Source organism: Myodes glareolus, chromosome 16 (genome assembly GCF_982192425.1).
Source record: "Myodes glareolus chromosome 16, mMyoGla1.1, whole genome shotgun sequence".
NCBI lineage: Eukaryota > Metazoa > Chordata > Mammalia > Rodentia > Cricetidae > Myodes > Myodes glareolus.
In genome coordinates this window covers 28,762,424-28,781,497 of record NC_142041.1, presented here as the reverse complement: position 1 = coordinate 28,781,497, position 19,074 = coordinate 28,762,424, and the positions used below count along the sequence as shown (strand labels likewise).

At 49.9% G+C, this 19,074-nt stretch overlaps 1 protein-coding gene across 2 annotated transcripts in view; it reads right to left on the bottom strand.

Annotated features, from left to right (window-relative positions):
• Positions 1–19,074, bottom strand: part of Coro2a (coronin 2A) — a 55,844-nt gene that overhangs the window by 21,355 nt on the left and 15,415 nt on the right. The window contains exons 1-2 of one of the 2 annotated variants that reach the window (XM_087897141.1): positions 9,859–10,050; positions 8,055–8,255 (exon numbers count right to left, since the gene is read on the bottom strand). In XM_087897141.1, the coding sequence (XP_087753267.1) occupies positions 8,055–8,255; positions 9,859–10,035 (378 nt within the window). In that variant the 5' untranslated portion in view covers positions 10,036–10,050. Of the gene's footprint in view, positions 1–8,054; positions 8,256–9,858; positions 10,051–19,074 lie in introns of those variants that run through there. The other variant, XM_087897142.1, reaches the window with a different exon arrangement.

Genomic DNA, 19,074 nt, shown 5'->3' with positions numbered 1-19,074 from the left:
GGATTTCATTTCCAAAAGAAAAAATTTTTAAGAAAAGTAAATAACCCAGGTCATATATCTTATTTAGCTTTAAACTTCAAATTTTAAGCTATGCTTTGTTTTTAAATCTCATTAATACATCCTGCGAGGACTGTAACAGCACAAGATCATATACCAGCTGCCGTAAAGACAGCTGAGGGCAAGTTTCTCTGAAAAGCCTTCCACATCTTCGCGGGGTGTCCTTTCCTTTCCGATAGTCTCCCAGCCGGCGGGCATACGGGTGGATGTCCAGAGAACCTGGCCTGAATGAAAACAGCCAAGTTCAGGGCTACACTGGAGTGCTTGCTGATGACCTGGCAGCACGTGTGTGTGTGTGTGTGTGTGTGTGTGTCCCCAGTGCCAAATAATTCAAATGCAAAGGTGGCAGGACTGTCCAGTCCTAGTTACCCAGCCTTAAAATGCCAACAGTAATGAAATGGAGAATGGATTACCACTGGCCAGGGGTGAAGGAGGAAGTGGGGGTGGTGAGGAGTGTCTATGCAATAGAAGGCCAAGGAGAAGTCTGTGGGGTGACACACACACACTCTGGTGATCTGGACACCCTCATCGAGGCTGTGATACTGAACTACAGTACTCTTGGTAGAGGGGAGTCAGTCCAACACACTCAGGATCTTTGCACTTGCTTCTGGCTCTGCCTGAACATGTTCTTCAGCATCAAAGCCATTGTCTAGGGGCAGCTCCTAAAGAAGGCCTTCCTGGACCATCCTGGGTGAAGCAGGCCCCCCCAACCGTTGTCAGCATCCACCACACAAACCTGTTACGCACTGCCTGAACACGCTGATATTTTCCTCAGTAGTAAATGCAAATTAGAATTGGAGTAGTAAACCAATTCTTTTCTTTTTCCTGCTCTGGGGATTGAACCCACGGCCTTGTGGATTCTCCTACCCAGCTACACTCCCAGCCCTAATTAATTCCTTAATTAGTGAAGAATGTAGATCATTTGATGGACAAAACCTTTTAAAAGTACCCAGAGTCAGGAGAAACTTGTGGCAAACGAGGAGCTTCTAGGCCCTTCTACCCCTGACCTGTAGACAGCTCCTTCCTCAGTGACCCGTACAACTCTCTGACTCATTCTTCTCCCCCTTGTAAACCTTCATCTCCCTAGAGCACATTTTCCACGGTCGCCCTGGCAGTCAAGGCCCCTTTTCACAAAGCCCAGTCTGCTTCTCCAGGGCTCTTTGCTTCCTCATTTTCAAAGTCAGTTCTTGTCAGACTGCATTTGGAATTGTTCTCTGAACACTCCACACCTCTGTCGGGGGCCCTTCCTTTGGCCATTGAGAACCACGCTGCTTAGCAGCCTGAACAATGCTTAGGTAATTCGCTCAGTCAATGAAAATCTGCCAGGGCCAAACTGAGTCAGCAACCAGCATAGCAGTAAACAAGGCCCGCCCCTCCCCCTCCCTCATAACATTACAGGTGGGAGTGGAGTCACTGAGCCCCCCCCCACCCCAGCACAGAGTCCTAAGCAAGAAACATGCTGTAGGGTGTATTTTAGGAAAGGGGAATGTACTGGGCCTGGGGAATAGGCCTTTATGTAATCCCTGGGCATGAGAGGAGGAGGCAGGTGAATCTGTTCAAGTCTCATCTTCAGTTACAGAGCGCTTATCCATGAACCTGGTATGCATTTCCAGTTATCCATGCCGTCTTTTGTGAGTCCTTCAATAGTCTCTGTAATTTTCTCCTAAGTCTGGCTTGTTTATTTAAACAAACTTTGTGTCTGTCTGTCTGTTTGAGACAGGGTTTCACTATGTAGCCCTGGCTCTCCTGGAACTCACTGATCTGAAACTCACAGAGATCCTTCTGCCTCAGCCTCCCAAGTGCTGAGATCCAAGGTGTGAGCCACCATGCCCAGCTAGGTGTGCAAGTTTTATTCTACTCGAAATGTTTAGTGACATTTCTTATTTCTGGAATGTACAAACGTAATTTATTTTTTAATTCTGAGTTTTATATTTAGCTATTTTTTTAAACAATTGACTACCTACTCTGTTTACATTTTGCGTGTCTGGACACACGCCATAGCACATGTGGGGACACATGAGAGACGTTTTCAGGAGTCATTTCTCTCCTTCCACCATTTGGGGCCAGGGGTTGAACTCAAGCTGCCAGGCTTGATGGCCATCAATCACCTTTACCCTCTGAGTCATCTCAGCGGCCATCAAGGGCCATTACTTTTCGACAGAACGCTCATGACTGTATCCTTTGTGTGTGTCATGCTGGCACTATTTACCAGGGCTAACCGCCCAACAGTGGACGAGAGTACATCACCGACCCATGATGCCGTGAACCAGAAGGGGACAACACTGAGTGTATAAAACTCCTACCACAAATACACAAGTGAGTCTAATCATGGGACAAGAGCCTGACAAATCTAAATTTAGTCATGATCTACAAAAATCACCGGCCATCGCTCCTTAAATACAAAATATTTAAGATCCTTGAAAGACAAGGAGACACGAAAGCTCAATGTAATGTGTGGTCCTGAACGGGAGTCTAGATCAGGTTGAAATCAGTGTAAGGGTTGGGTCAATGAGCGGGATTTGAATGTGGACTGCATGCTCTCATTCCATCATAGCACATTCAATTTCCAGGAAGTAGTTCTGTAAAATGCTCCTGTTCTTACAGAGTATGATTGATGGGTAGTATTTGGGGGTGAAGGGTTAGAACGATAACTGTTTCCAAGCACACACATATACAAACACACACACACACACACACACACACACACACACACACACACACTCAGTCACTGTAATGTGGCAAAGGTTAATAACTGGGAAGCCACGTTTTTTTTTTTTCTTTCATTTTTCGAGACAGGGTTTCTCCGTAGCTTTGGAGCCTGTCCTGGAACTAGCTCTTGTAGACCAGGCTGGCCTCGAACTCAGAGATCCTCCTGCCTCTGCCTCCCGAGTGCTGGGATTAAATGCATGTGCCACCACCATCCGGCTCACAATTACCTTTTATTCCTAGTGCTACTTTGGGTATAGAGTGGCTCTCAGAAGGTCTGTGCTGAAGATGAAGTCCCAGGTAGGTGTGACTAGGATGTGGTGGAGTCTTGAGGAGGTAGGACCTAATAGGAGGTCGCTGGGGGCATGCCCCTGGCAGGAGACTGGGGTGGCAGCAGTAGAATCGCCCAGTGTTCAGGAGATTGAGGCAGGAGGATTGCAAGTTTGGGCCTAGTGTGGTCTACACTGGGAGATCCTGTCTCATGAAAGAAAAGGGATGGTGGGGCTAAGGTCTCCTCTTGCTTGTTGGTGATGTGTGAGCAGAGAAAACTATCGGGCTCCTGCTTCCCCTGAGATGTGCCTCCTTCCCAAAGTAACAATGTATCACGGACTGAAACTGCTCAAATGCAGTCTTGGTCAACCTCTTTCTGCATCCATGGGGATCATTGTATGTGCCCCCTTTCAGCTGTTAGACGATGATTTTCCTAGCAAGCCACCTTTAGATTCTGAAATAAATCCACCTTGAAGCAGATGTAACTTCTTTCTCCCTCCTTCCTTCGTTTTTAAAAAATACTGTTTCATTCATGTATCCCAGGTTGGGCCTGAATGCGCTCAGCAACCTTTGAAGTCTGAGCCTCATATCCTAAATGCTGGGATTATAGGCATGTTCCACCATGTCCCGTTCTGGGGTGCTGGGATTGAACCTGGAGATTCAGGAACAGCAGGCAAGCAAGCGCTCCCTTAACTGAGCCGCTCTCCCAGGTCACATGTACCCCCTCTGCAGGTAGAATATCTTTCTTTGCCCGTCAGGTTTCATTCCTCTTCTGGAGGGCAGCTGATCTGTGCATTTCTTGGTCTGTCCTTGTGTGGTTTTGGAATTAAGGTTATGCGAACTTCCCAGAACACCAGAGGGAGTAGCCCCTTTCCCTATTTCTGGAAGAGTTCGGAACAGTTTAGAGGAATCGCTTCCTTGAAAGCTTTGTAGAACTTTTTTTTTTTTGTCTCATTTTCTTCCTCTCTCAGTCCCTCTTTTTAAAAATTATTTATTTTTATGTGCATTTGTGTTTTGCCTGCATGAATGTCTGTGTGAGGGTGCCAGATCCCTGGAACTGGAGTTACAGACAGTTGTGAGCTGCCTTGTGGGTGCTGGGAATCGAACCCGAGTCCTCTGGAAGAGCAGCCAGTGCTTTTAATCACAGAGCCATCCCCACCCTGAGGGCTGCGCAGGACTTTGTAATGGTACCTACCCTGGCATTGTTCATAGGTGTATCTGTTTCTGTAAAATGCAACAACCATGTCCCAGAGTGCACGGATCTGAAATGTTCAGTCACATGAACACTTGGGCAATAAGTCAACAGATAAACACGACCCAGCCCTCCCAGGTCATGACAGAAGCCATCACTAGAGTGTAGGGACCTTTGGGGTTCACAGCCACTCCCTGCTGCAAGAGGGAACTAGTGTCTTGGTTCTCATGGTATTCCCTCACTTGGTTTTCTTTGAAAATTTATCACTTAATTACTTGTTCCTTATAGTACAACTGTTTTTATAGGGAAATGGGATGACAGCATCTGTACTTTGTAATCTCAATGTGAGATTGTATTGTATGCGGCTATGTATGTTAAGTACTTTGGACAGCAACTTATCTACTGATACAGGGGTTTTTCCACTTGGTATATCATATGAACAATGCTCCCACACTCAATTGCTTGCTTACCCTTATTTTTCCTTCCGGTTTTTTCTTTTTCTTTCTTTCTCTTTTTTTTTTTGGAGAAGATCTCATGCAGTCATGCAGCCCAGGCTAGCTTCAATCGCCTTACCTAGCTGAGGACAATCTTACTTCTAACCCTGGCAACCTCACTTCTGAGTGCTGGGATTATAGGTGTGCACAGTCATGCTGGGTTTATGCAGCACTGGGAATGGAGCTCACGGCTTCATGCATGTTAGCACGAGCTCTACCAACAGAGCCTCATCCTCGACCCTACGAACTGAGTTCCTTAGTAAGCAAGTACCCTCAGCCGGGTGTGGTGGCTCACATCTGTAATCCCAGCACAAAATGGGGTGAGGGGTGGTGTTTGAGAGATGGCTCAGTGGTTAAGAGTGAAGATTACTCTCATAGAGAACCCAAGAGTTTGGTTTGCAGCACCCAAGTCAGGCAGCTAACAGCTACAATTCCAGTTCCTGGGATCAAGCACCTCTGGTGTCCATGTGCACTTGTGTGTGTCATGCTCGAGCACGCGTGTGTGCACACGCACACATACACACACAAAGCAAATATCTTTTTTTTCCTATATCACAATTTACTACTTCTTTCTATTATTTCTTTGAGGGAAGTGTTTTATTGGTCGATTTGTTAATGGCTGCAGGACTCTCCAGGCTTTTGATTCCTACTTGAATTAGGAACGCCAGGAGTCTGCCCACTTCACCCATGCTTTCAGATTATAGCCCTCGGCTTGCTCACGTCAGGGTCCTGCTGGCCTTCACAGCTCTGCTGTTGGACCAGACTCCCTCTGTGCTCCTGGGACCTCTGGATTGTTTCCCTCACGGTCAGTCTTTCTAGTGGCTGTTCAATTTCTCTTCCAGGGCTTTTTCTATTAAAAAATATTTTCTAGTGCATTCTTGGGTTATCTTTCTTTGACTTCTGCTTTTTTTAATGCATGTGCACATGTGCACATGTGTGTATGTGTGTGTGTATTTGAATGTGTGCAGCTACCTGTGGAGACTGGTTCTAGGCACTGTGAGTTGCCAGGAGTGGATGCTGAGAATCAAACTTGAGTTCCCTGGAACTGCCGATGGTCTCTTAACTGCTAGGCCGTCTCCCCTGCCCTGACTTCTGCCTTTTATCACCCCCCAGCTTTCTTTGGGTTCGCTCCATTTGTTTACCCCTAAGGTTGGATGCTCCCTCACTAACTTCGGTCTTCTCCTTCTCTAATGGAAGCATTAGTGTTGTGCCCCCTTGGTTGGATCCGTTCCCTGAATGCCTGGCGTTTTTAGATTCATCTGATTATCACTCAGTTCCAAGTATTTGAAATTTGCACTTCACAGGGGATGTGGCCCTGTGGCTGAACACTTAACTAGCAAGTACAAAGTCTGATCTCTAGCACTATTTAAAAAAAAAAAAACTGATTGAATGAATTACTACATAACAAAGGGGTTTATTAAAGCAGCTTACAGGCTGTGGACCAGCTAGTCAGGGGACCCTTTAGGGTGACTCTTGGTGTTACCATGTCTTGTGATTAAAGTCAATGGGAAAGTACAACAACACAATCCAGGCAGGATAAAAAAAAAAAAAAAGGCCCAGATGCTTCAGGCTGTGTAAGTCTGACAACCTGAGTTCAATTCTCAAAACCCACATAAAAAGCTAATGTGGCCAGGTGGTGGTGGTGGTGGTGGTGCACACTTTTAATCCCAGCACTCGGGAGGCAGAGGCAGGTGGATCTCTGTGAGTTTGAGGTCAGCCTGGTCTACAGAGTGAGTTTCAGGACAGCCAGGGCTACACAAAGAATACCTGTCTCCAAATAACAAAATAAAACAAAACCTAAAATGCTGGGTGTGACGCTCCACAACTCTGATCCCAGCACCGGAGGGAGATCTTCCAGGCAGGTGGATCTCTGTGACTGAGGTCAGCTTGGTCTACACAGCAAGGACCAGGTGATACAGGGCTACTTAGGGAGACCCTGTCCTAAGGAACTGAAAAACAAAGCAAACAAACCAAAAGCCCACCCAAACAAAAACAAAAAGCTGGTTGTGGCGGTGCTCTTGTGTATTCTAGGAGATGGGAGGAGGAGACAGGAGAATTAGTTAGAAGCTGGAGCACCAGCTGACCTGGAGTAAGCTGCACAGTGGTAGAGACAATAATGGAGACCCCACCTCAACAAGCTGAGGGTGAAAACGGACTCCTGGGAGCTACCCTTTGGCTTCCACATTTGTGCTGTGGCATGCATGTACGTACACACACACACACACACACACACACACACACACACACACACACAGAGGAATGCATGCACACTAAATAAATAAATAGATAACCAAAACAAAGTAAGCAAATTTTCACTTTGATTCCTCCTCTGGCTTAAATGTGGCACACACCTGAAACTCGCCCTCAGGAGGTGAATTTAGGAGGGCGAGGTCAAGGCCGACCTTGGCTACACTGAGTTAAAGAGTGGGCCTACAGGAGACCCGGTCATGAAGAAGCAAGCACGCAAAAACTCCAAACGGGTGGGGACAGCTGGTCTCGTTGAACTTGTCTGTGGTCACTGGTTTCTAAAGTTGTGGCACAGTGAGGAGAAAAGCAACCTGTGAACTCAAGTCATGTGGGGCTTTGACTGCGCAGGTCCTCGGCACTCCAGGCCTGCTTCTGGCCTTTCAGCAGACTCTTGCTTGCCAGTCTTGGTGACGCCTCAGCTGCCTGACCTAAGTCTGAAGGTTGCTTTGCTTTCCCATGGTCTGGATCCCCAGCCCCTTCGGCCATGAGGTAGAAGCACAGCCTGGGAGCCCCCCTCTCTCCCAGGCCTGCCTCTTCAGGTGGTTTGCCAAAGGCAGGTTCAGTGCTGGTGTCCCACAAAGACCCCGTTGTTAGGGTGATCTCTCTGAACCTGTCACTCTGTTGGTTCAAACACTGAGTGACATTAATGGTTCATGGCCCACTGCTAGCTCTACGGGTAAGTGTTTGCCCTTCTGCCTGTTGGTTCCCTCTGCAACGTAGGTTCTAGCCCAACACTTGTTTCTGTGCCTCCCATCCCCGCCTCTCAGAAAGGGGAAGTAGCTTGGGCAAGTTCCCATCTCCCACGAGTCCAGCAATGTGCTGATAATTATATTTCATTCAAGAGAGAACACTGTTCCGCATGCACGAGAGAAGGTCTTAGAAGGGGCTAGGCCAGCTGCTGAACGTTCACCTATCAGTTTCTTCCCCAAAAAGGAAACCAACACTCATAGAACTGGCTGACACAAGCTCACACAACTTGGAAAGCAGGCCAGGCCTTCAATCACACCCAGACTGGGTTCCCCACCTTTTCCATCGGTCCCACAGGCTCTAGAGATGAGTCTGGGCCCTGGGATCACTAGGGTTCTTACCTGGTGCAAGGGGATGACGAGGAAGGCCCCCCCGCCGGCGCATTCAGTGACCACAGCGATGAAATGGGGGTTCACGGCACAGAAGTGGTTGTCGTGGACGCTGCGCGTGATGGGCACCGAGTCGTAGCAGTTCTCTTTGCTGGCGGGCTTGCCATAGACGTGTCGGAACTTGGAGCTGCGGTACTGGGGGTGCCATGACATCTGCAGGGGGTGGAGGGACCGATGGAGTGAGGCTCACTGCCTCATCATGGGACATACCTGAGGCTACTTAACAGGCACAGCTGGGGTAGCGGTCAGGTTTCACTGCTGATTCTGTTTGAGGCAAGGTCTCGGTCTGTAGATCAGGCTGACCTGGAACTCACAGCATAGGCCAGGATGGCCTTGAACTTGTGATTGTTTTGTCTTAACCTCTTGAGTGTTAGGATTACAGGTTGTGCCACCAAGCCTGGTGACAGTGGCCAGTTCTGCAAAGGCAGAGGTCCACTATGAAGGACAGCCAGGTGAACAGGCTATCCCTGCGGTCATGGAGGAGCCGTTATTATTGATCTGTTTGCCGATATATCAAGGCTTTTCCGTTTTTTTTTTTTTTTAACTATGAGCCCCCCCAAAGCGGAGGGACCACAGAATATCTGCTACAGCCTCCACCCACAATTCTTCTCACCAGACCAGCTCGCCCGCCAACTAAATGAGAACCAGTGCATCGTCTGCAGCCAGCCAGTCTGGCCTCCATTTCTAACTCTGCCTCACAGGGATGGACAAATGACGTAAACCTTGGGGTCTCCATGCTCTTGTCTATAAAATGGGATGACCTAAGTACCTGTCTCATAGATTTGTGTTTCGCCTCTGGAAAGGGAGTTGCTGCCCTTCATGGACGGACGAAACCACCCAGTGCAGAGCAATGTGCTCGCCAATACCCATCTGCCCCGCCCCGGTCCTTATTTCCATTATCAAGGTTTGTCCAGACCTTTGCAGTTGGGGAGGTGTCCCAGAGGTGGGGGGAGGAGAGCATCTAGTAAGGTCAGGCCCTCTGTGCGCAGCACGGGAGTGTCTGTATTGTGTGACGGTGTGCACATGCCGGTGCACAAGACCTGCCTTCATTCATCAGGGAGCTCTTGGGGTGCCGCCATTGTCCCAGGCGTGTTCGGGACCTTCTGCTCAGGGACCCTGCCTTCATGGGTGGCTTTGATGACTCAGCCATCCGGGAGCAACAGTTTAAGCTTCCCTGCTCGCAGGCACTTGTCCCAACGGCAGGCAGGGCCTACATCACCCCTCCAAAGCAGCCTTCTCTTGGGGGTGGCACTGGGACAGCATCCACTCAGCTGCCATCTCGTGTGTGCCCAGTGACTAGGGCCCTGGGATTAGGCTGGGGGCTGGAAATCTCCACCCTGACAAGGCTTTAGTTGACTCTAGGTGTGACAGCCCTGGGGGGGGGGAGCGACTGTCTCATCCTCTCCAACCCTCCTGAGAGGTAGATGGGGAGTCCTGGTCCCACCTGACGATGGGGAACGGAGATGCAGGGGAAACCATTGGATCAAGATTATGCCGGGATGAGCAACAACTGTGGAAAGTCAAAGCCACACCTCTTCCCGTGACAGATGTGCGCAAGGGCACCTGTGTGGATGACGGTGCTGGTGGGGAGTGTGGGGGCAAGCAACAGCCTTTCCTGCCTGCTCTCCAAGGCCCCCCTTCTTCACCCAGCCCAGCGGGAAGCTGGAATGGAACCCAAGGTGTGAAGGGTACAAATTATCCAATGGCGTATTCCTTAGTGCCCCTGTTGGTGGTCTCGTGGTAAGCAGGACTTTACCTGATTTGGTCTGAGGATGGGTGGGCTGGGCCGGAGTCTGTTATTGCCCGAGCCATTCCACATCTGAAATCTCAAGTTTTTCTTTTGATTCTTCCTCTTAAGATTTGACCTTGTGGGCACAGAGGCCGCTCCCTCCGAGAGTTCGGTGGGAGGGTCTGAACCACCACTTTCTATCATAGCCTGGTTATTAGAGGGAGATTAGAAGGGCGAGATAGGTGTGGTGAAACATGCCAAATTCCAGCACGCAGGTCAAAAGTTTATAAGTCAGCTCAGGCGACGTGGCGAATTCAAGGCTAGTCTGAGGTACACAGCAAATTCAAAGCTACCCTGGGCTACTCAAAACCAAACCAAGCCAAAGCACTTTACTTGAAAGTGATCTTCAGAGACCAAGAATGGACACAATAAAACCTGACTAGGGGGGCACCTACACCCAGACTAAAATCCCAACAAGCATCATGACCCCGACCTTGGTCTCAACCCTGGTGAGAAAATCTCTCCATGAAGATCAGAGACCAATTTTTGGTAGATGATTTTCTCTTCTCATTTTGTTGAGGCAGAAGTTGTTTCTACCACGATGCCACCATGGTCCTCCAGCTTCCAGCTGTCTTCCTGTCTTGGCCTCCCATCTCACCACGGAAGTGCTGGCACTATAGATGTGCCTGACAGCATCTGGCTTCTTACATGGGTTCCAGCACTGACTCAAGGCCTCAGCTTCACAGTCATCTGTTTTACCTGCTAAGACTGTTTGCCAAGTCTCTTTTTACAGCCCCCAGAATTCCTAGCGAGGGCCTCCATCCATACCAGATGAGGTGGGGCAGCTAGCTGGCTCGGGGAACTCATCAGAGAGTCCCAGGTAGCCCTTTTGGGGTTAAGGTTAAGCACCTACACCTCTGCTTTCTCAGCTCTTTCTCATGGTGCACTCTTGTCTCACAAGGAAGAAGAAACCACAGGTCCTGGCTCCTTCTGGTAAAGGTTTCCTCAACACAGAGTCTCTCAATCTGAGGCCAAGCCCTGACTGAAACCACAACCTCTTATCATGAGGCATCTTTTAATTCTGCCTTCTCCAGCCAGCAACGATCTCAAGTGTCACCGAGATGCAGGCAACTAGAACCTCAGTGTTTCAAAGCAAGAGGAGGCCTGGGGGTTCCTCAGGGGAGTGACCAACTGTACTCGTCTGCCAGGGACCCTGGATGGCTCCCTGGACAAGGGGTTTCTGGGCTATAACTAAGAAGCCAAAGTAGAGGAGGCTTGCAGGGTCAAGGGCAGCCTGGGAAACGTAGTAAGAGCCTGCTTTGAAATCTTGAAAAAAGGAGCTGGGCATGGTGGCTTGACATCTGGATCCCAACACTGGGGAGGTACAGGGACAACTGCCACAATTCGGAGGCTAGCCTGGACTACATAGTGAGATCCCATCTCAGGAAACAAACACAGGTTTGAGGAGACAGCTTAGCGGAAGGACACTTACCTACCATGTACAAGGCCCCGGGTTTAAAGTCTAGAACTGGAAGAAAAACAACAAACAAACAAAACCCCCAAACCTGAGGATGTCCCAGACAGACAGGGACAAGCTGGTCACTCTACCATAGGCGATGGCTAAGTTCCTGGGAGCCCTGACTTGGACAACTTGCCTGTGAAAGAGAAAGCTACGCAAGTGAGCAAGCCCAGCATCCTAAACCAGAGATTAGAACATTCCAAAACAGAACGTTCCAGAAGGTTTGTAAAGAGAGGTGACTATGATTTCATTCAGCCACCAATCTCTACCCAGGGCAGGCTCAGGGCTTACTTAGTGCCCAGGACTTGAGGGCAAGGAAGGAATATCTGGGTCACTGCTCTCGGTGGGATCACTGCTCTCTCTGATGTCACCTCTTTCCTGAAGTCCAAAGTATGGGAAGAGAAATTATGGTGAATCTGAGGGCTGATAATAGGGTTGACAGTGGCTGGTGACTGGAATCGACTGAATCCCACCAGAGGCTTAAGTCTGTCATCCTAGTATTTGGAAGGATAAGGCAACAGGAACACAAGTTCAAGGCCTGCCTGGGTTGCAGAATCACCTCCTCTCCAAAAGAGTAAACAAACAAACAAACAAAAGTATCCCAGTGTGCAGTCAGGTCCTCAGAAGATCCCTGTAGGGGGCTGGGACACAACAGCTCACGGTAGCATCTCCAGTGTGATGCCACCGGGGAGCTTGCCAAAACTGTAACTTCCTGGGCCCTACCCCACCCCACCCTGACAGAATCTGGCACCCCAGGGTGCAGGGCAGAATCTGCTGTATATTAACTAGCCTTCCTCATGGCTCGGGCTCTATAGCCAAGTCTGAGGCTCAAAGGTGTAGTGGAGCCTGGAGACCATCCCTCTCAGCATCAGAGGCGGTAAAAAAGCCGCCATTATTCGGCCTGCTCTTTATAAAGAGGCCTTGCCAAGACACTGAACCCCATGATGACCAAGTCAGTGTTAGTCTGCACGCTAAGCTGAGAGAAACATGTTCACCAGGAGGCAATTGGCAAGCTCTAGAACCCAGGAAATCCCGTGTGTTGAATTTTTGTAGTCCTAAAACCTCAAAATGAACCAAAGAGCCAAAACAAAGGGCTAAAACTATAAAATACTTAGAGAAATTAAAGACCAAACTCAAGATATTAGATTTGGTGGTGACCAAAAGCAGTGGGCAGAAGAAAACCCAGATAAACTGGACTTAATGACTTACAGAAAATTGAGAACTTTCATGCATCAAGAACACTATTGGTGCGGTAAAAGGCAGCCTGAAGAATGGGGAGTACCTGGGAGGTATATTTGGGAAAGGACTGACAAACAGAACAAACAGAATCCCTCAGACCTAACAACAATCAGGACAGAAAGGTCATCTGGTCTGTATTTTCAACACTCTGGAGGCTAAGGCAGGGGGATTGCTGTGAGTCGAGGCCAACCTGGACTACAGAGTGAGACCCTGTCTCAACAGGACAGAACAGAATTTGAAAAACTGCCTTGTGTCTTCAACAGGTGACAGTGCCAATGGGATCTGCCCAGACTGGAAGAGACATCATGCGTGACATGCAACACGAAGGTCCACAGCAAGTAGAATCCGGAGTCACGGCATTCAGCCACGGAAAGTCAGTCTGGAGCGACTGAGCAACTAGAATGACCCCTGATGGAAAACTAAATACACAGGTTTCCCTGTGCAGCCCTGGCTGTCCTGGAACTAGCTAGCTCTGTAGACCAGACTGGACTCTAACTCACAGAGATTTGCCTGCCTCTGCCTCCCGAGTGCTGGGATTAAAGGTGTGCCCCTGGCTGGCAAGTTTTTTAAAAAATATTTAATTATATTCTACTCATGTATTTGGTATGTGTCGTATGCACATGTGTGGAGGTCAGAGAACAACTGAGGAGTCCGTTCTCTCCTTCTACCATTTGGGGCCCGGACGCTAAACTCAAGAACTCATGTTGTCAGGCTTGGTGGCACCACTGCCTGGAGACCCCTGGTGATATTAAACGATGTCACTAGTTGTCTTCTGGGGTGGCAGCAACACTGAGGTTGCAGTCTGTCTCTTAGAGATAAATGCTTCATAGGCACAGATTAAATGATAGGGCGCCTGGTGCTGACTTTGAAGTAAGCCAGGGGCTAGGGCTGGCATACACAAAGCTCTGGCTTCCATCCTCAGCACCACATAAAACCTGGTGTGGGCATCACAGCTGTAATTCAGGGCTCAGGAGGTAAGGGCAGGAGATTCAGGAGTTCAAGATTATGCTTGGTTATTATCTACAGTTGGGAGCCAGTCTACGGTATATGAGACTCTGTCTCAAAAAGAAAATAATAATAAAGAAGAAATAATTGAAAGGCTCCAGGCTCAATCCTTAGCAGCATCCACACAAATTACAATAAAGTAACCCGGTAGGAGGTGGGGAGGGGAGCCAGCAGAGGACTGCAAGGTTTTCATCCGATTCTCACAGCTCTGCCCAACAGAAGCCTCCGGAACAGTGGCTCTCAACCTTCCTAATGCTGCGACCCTTGCATACAGCTCCCCATGTTGTGGTGACCCCAACCATACAATCATTTTCATTGCTCCTTCATAACTGTAACTTTGCTACTGCTATGAACCATAATGTAGATATGTGCTATGCAGGGTATCAGATATGCGACCCCCCAAAGGGGCCGCAACCCACAGGTTGAGAACTACTGCTTATATGGCTCCACCTATGTGCTGAGGTCTGGGGAGGTGGAGAGTGAGGGAAGCCCTTTGGTGTGTCCAGCAACACAGCCCAGGGCAAATTTCGGGATCCCTTCATGGCATCAAATATCCTAACGCAGGCACAAGCACCCTGCAGCCAGCAAGCGCACACAGAACCCAGTTCTCAGGTCAGTCTGCTGCCTCCCCTCCCCCTCCATCCTCCTGGTCTGGCACAGTGGCCTCCCACAGGCCCATAGGAAACACAGATTGAGGCTGGCGGCAGCCAAGAGAAAGTCTTTCTTCCTGATGAGATTAGGCTGGAGGGAGAGCCTCTTCCTCCCCCACCTAACTGTGCGAGCCAGGGTTAGCTGGCAGGACACCTCCAGAGATGACTGAGGGATCCTCTGGGGGCCTAGCCCCTTGTTCAAGACCCAGACTCTGGTCGCTGTGATCTTCGGCAGGGGCCTGTTTCTCTCACCTGTGCAGCCCCTCGAGTCCCACCATGGGCTGCCTTTATTCTTCAAAGGTTTCTGCTGGACTTGGGTGGTGGGTCCTATGCTCCCCACTTTCTGTGTGTCTGCCCTGCCCCCCAGAGCACTACGTCTTTCGGATACCCCATCTTGGCACATACTGCTTCTCCCTGCGGAGTCTGGAATGAAGCCATGAGGCTGGCACTCCCTGGACTCTGAGGATGCCCCTGCCTCTTGTCCTCCTCTTGCGCCAGGTTCCACCATGACACTCCCCCTCCAGACCACCCCACTGTATGAAGTACTCACCTTCATACTTGGGGTAGGGTAGCTAAAGCAGGCAGAGTGGTCCCAGGTTTGAGACTTGCACTCTGTTGGTGGGCCTTAGCATACCCTCTCCCCAAACTTTTTTGAGACAGGCTTTCAATATGTCACCCTGGCGGGCCTGAAACTCACTCTGTAGACCAGGTTGGCACTGAACTCACAGAGCTTTTCCTGCCTCTGCCTTCGCAGTGCGGAATGCCGTCGTGTCCAGCTAAGCCTATTAACAGGTTGTTCTAAACAAACTCTGGTAGAATAGCCCTGTAATCTTAGCTACAAGCCCGGAGGATCCAAAGTTCAAGGCCTTAGGCAGGAGAGATGGTTCAGGGATGAAGAATGCATGCTCTCTTCAAGTGGCTGAGTTCTAGTCCCTGGACCCACTTTGGTGACTCACAACAGCCTATAACTCTAGCTCCAAGAGATCAGGCCTCTGTAAACACCTGCATACATATCACACACACACACACACACACACACACACACACACACACACATGCACGCACACGCGCACACACACGCACACGCACACACACACACACACACAGAGAACCAACAGTCACTTACGAAGCACCTCAACGACTACCATGGCACAATAACCCTGGGCAGCAGAGGCACACAGACCTTGGCGATAACCATCAGCTCTCTAATCGGACTTAAGACTGGCTTAACAAAACAGATATCATGCCAGGTACCAGTGAGTTAGCCAACTACGCAGTGTTAATGAATCTGTTGTTGTTGGAGGAGATCTACAACCACCATTTTCCCAAACCAGCATAATCTCTGTAACAACCAACATCTTTAAATATTTGTCTTTATACCCACGGGTAAGAGGACGCCACGCTTTATCAAGGGAACTTCTCTCTGTGACAGACGGAGACCGCCACAGAAAACCACAGCCAATCAAAATGCAGAGTCGCGGAGCCCTACTCAAGGGATGCATTGACAAAACACCCCTGCACCTAAGGCTCAGGGAGCATCATGGAAGAGAGGGCAGAACGATTTTAAGAGTCAAAGGATCAGGGACTTTGCTCTGAGATTGTGTCTCCTAAAATCATCAGAAGTTTCCACCCAGGAAATCTCACCAACATGGCTGCCCAAACCCAGGGCAAACAAGGATTACATCCCAAACTGGACGGGGAAAAGCCCATGAGGCCTCAACCCTACACAAAGAACTCCAGGCAACTGAGGGAAGCCAGGAGTGGGGAGGTGGTTCCATTCTATTAATGGTCATACCACTGACTTGCCCACCAATGAGGATGATGTACAGAGGGTCTGGAGCCTGCATGTGACATAGCCAGATACTCTCAAGCCCATGAGTCAAAGGATCAGGGACTTTGCTCTGAGATTGTGTCTCCTAAAATCATCAGAAGTTTCCACCCAGGAAATCTCACCAACACGGCTGCCCAAACCCAGGGCAAACAAGGATTACATCCCAAACTGGACAGGGAAAAGCCCATGAGGCCTCAACCCTACACAAAGAACTCCAGGCAACTGAGGGAAGCCAGGAGTGGGGAGGTGGTTCCATTCTATTAATGGTCATACCACTGACTTGCCCACCAATGAGGATGATGTACAGAGGGTCTGGAGCCTGCATGTGACATAGCCAGATACTCTCAAGCCCATGAGGACAGTACACTGCCCGTCAGCTGTCCCAGTACACAGAGGGCTGACTTCTTGCTACTTCAACCTTCTAGAAACCCAGAACAGAATCATTTCCTATTTATTACCTCAAGACAAACTCTATCTAGGTTTATTGGCCCTCAAGTTCTTTATCTGGGACTTTCAACCACAAGGTCACCAAGAAGCTTCCTAGATGCCTCCTGGAGGTTCAAACCTGCAGGCCCCACCCTCTGCACCCTGTCCGGTAGATCGTATATTCTCTGGCTCTACCATTGGATAGAGAAACCCACAAGTATATACAGGGAAAATGTTTGCTTATGGTTCCACAGAAGGGGTGAAGCCCCGTAGCTTCTGACCTAGGGTGGGGATTGAATCACAGACCCTCACAAGCCCACAAGTCAGCCATTGCTTCCTGTTGTAGGGATCAGCGACCCACAGTCAGTCCTACAGAGGTTACCATTGCCCTCTGAATCTGGTGCCACACTGGGAGCCATGGGCCAGAGGTAAGGACAAAGTGGAAGCAGTCAACTATGGGTGTTCAGTTGACTGGGGTGTGGGAGACATCAGGAAATCGTCAAGGTCCTTTCTGGAGAACACGGCTGAATGGCCTGAGCTGAAATCTGCTTATTTTTTCCTGAGGCTGAACCCAGGGCTTCAAGCATGCTAGCCAAATGCCTTACCACTGAGTTACAGTCCCAGTCCCCAAGCTGCAACCCGAAGCAGCAGTGACCAGAGGACCCAGGAGGAACACTGGGAGGATGCTTCAAGGCAGAAGCGAGCCCTGCAGAAAGGGGAAGGAACCCAGGCGAGAGGGGAGGCTTGCACCGCCAGGCCCAGCATGGCATGTGAGATGCATGTAGGGTTCATGGCATGTAGGTGAGCTTGAGAAACAAGAGGGTCTGGGCGTGTACCCAGAGTAGGGTGGGAGCAGGGGGTGCTGCAGCTGGCCAGGGTGCTGAAGGCCAGTCTGGGGATTGGCCTGTAGCAGAAGGGGTCATCCAGGTTTGTAACTGGAGCTGTCACGTGATCAGAGCTGCAGGGGTCTTAGGCCTGCTCTTAGGGAACCAGAACCCTTGGGCTGAGAGGGGATTTTCTTTCCTCAAGCTAGGCTGGTTTAAAAAGACACCAGCGGGCTTTACTGCATGCATGCTAGGTGCTGAATGCAGCTGCGGCAGAGGGCAGAAGTCTGAGGTCATCCTTGGCTGTGCCCAGGGTGACCCTGTGACTACGCTATGACTCGAGACCCCAGATACCAACATCTCAATGCTCAGCCCTCCCAAGGAGGGTGATGGGAAGTTCTTCTGGCTTCTTTCTCACCCGATCGTCACCATGGAGATAAATGCTCACTGGTCAGCCTTAATTCCCCAGGCAGGCCAGCAACAGCTGGCAGGATGGTCTGCTGTCAGCCCCCCAGGCTCTGCCCAGATCCTCCAAGAAGGCTGTGTCTGCAGGCTGGGAGGGCGGAGGCCAAACAGCTTCTCCTGCCGGATTACAACTGCCAGCCGCCAGGAGCCAGGGGTGAAGAGTTCAGCAAAAAGATAACTGTGTCCCCAGGAGGAGGTGCGTCTGCCCCAGGACCAATGTTTGAGGGAGGTGACTGTGCCTGGTTTGCATGTGTTTGCTGGGGTCTGACATTTGAAATCCCTGGAGAGTTGATTCTAGTCACATGGGCGCCACACCACCACCCTACAGTTTCTGACTCAGGGTCTGGGAAGCCACATTTTGAAGTACCAGTGGCCACTGAAGCAGCTGGTCTGGGTTCTGTACTGGAAGGACCATTGCCCTTCATCCTGTTTAGGATCTGCAAATTCCCTCCAGGTCACTGTCCATCTTCCTCTTCACCACCACCCTATGGGGCAGATGTGGGTCATACCCAGTTTCCCTTGGTGGAGTGGACAGCATCATTTTTCCCATTCACTTTCCTGTGGAGCTCCCAACCTCCAGCTTTTGCTGGGCCTCAGAGCCCAGTTCCTGATGTGGACTTAGAGGTGGGGGCTGAGACAGGCGGCTCCCCACTGATGTTTGCCTTATCTTTGTCTTCTTGGCTACTCAGGTCCTTCTTGGGGGTCGGGGGGACCCTGGCACAGAGAGCCTGGTGGCTGGCGGGACTTCTCTATTGCAGAACATGCCTGAGGGACCTTCCCCTTTAGGCCCAGGTAGTGAAGGCTCTTCCCAGCCACTGTCCCCTTGGAGAAGGAAGATCCCTGGTCCTGTACTTCATCTTTTTTTTTTCCCTAAATATTTATTTATTTATTATGCATACAGTGTTCTGGCTACATGTCTGCTTTCAGGCCAGAAGAGGGCGCCAGATCTCATTCTAGGTGGTTGTGAGCTGCCAAGTGGGTGCTGGGACTTGAACTCAGGACCTCTGGAAGAGCAGCCAGTGCTCTTAACTGCAAAGCCATCTCTCCAGCCCTCCTGTACTTCATCTAATAAAAGGGAATAAATTAGCATTCAGCTTGCCCTCCTGAGGTTACAGGAGGCCTTGAATGGAGAAAAGGGGCTCGATTTACTTAAGAAACAAGGTGGTCCATGCACAACCATTAGGGATGTGGTTGGGAGCCCACCTGCCAGGCTTACAGTTCATTACACCATACATGGGCAGGGATGCCTCCCTTGGTTTCTTCATTTGGAAGATGCTTTAATAT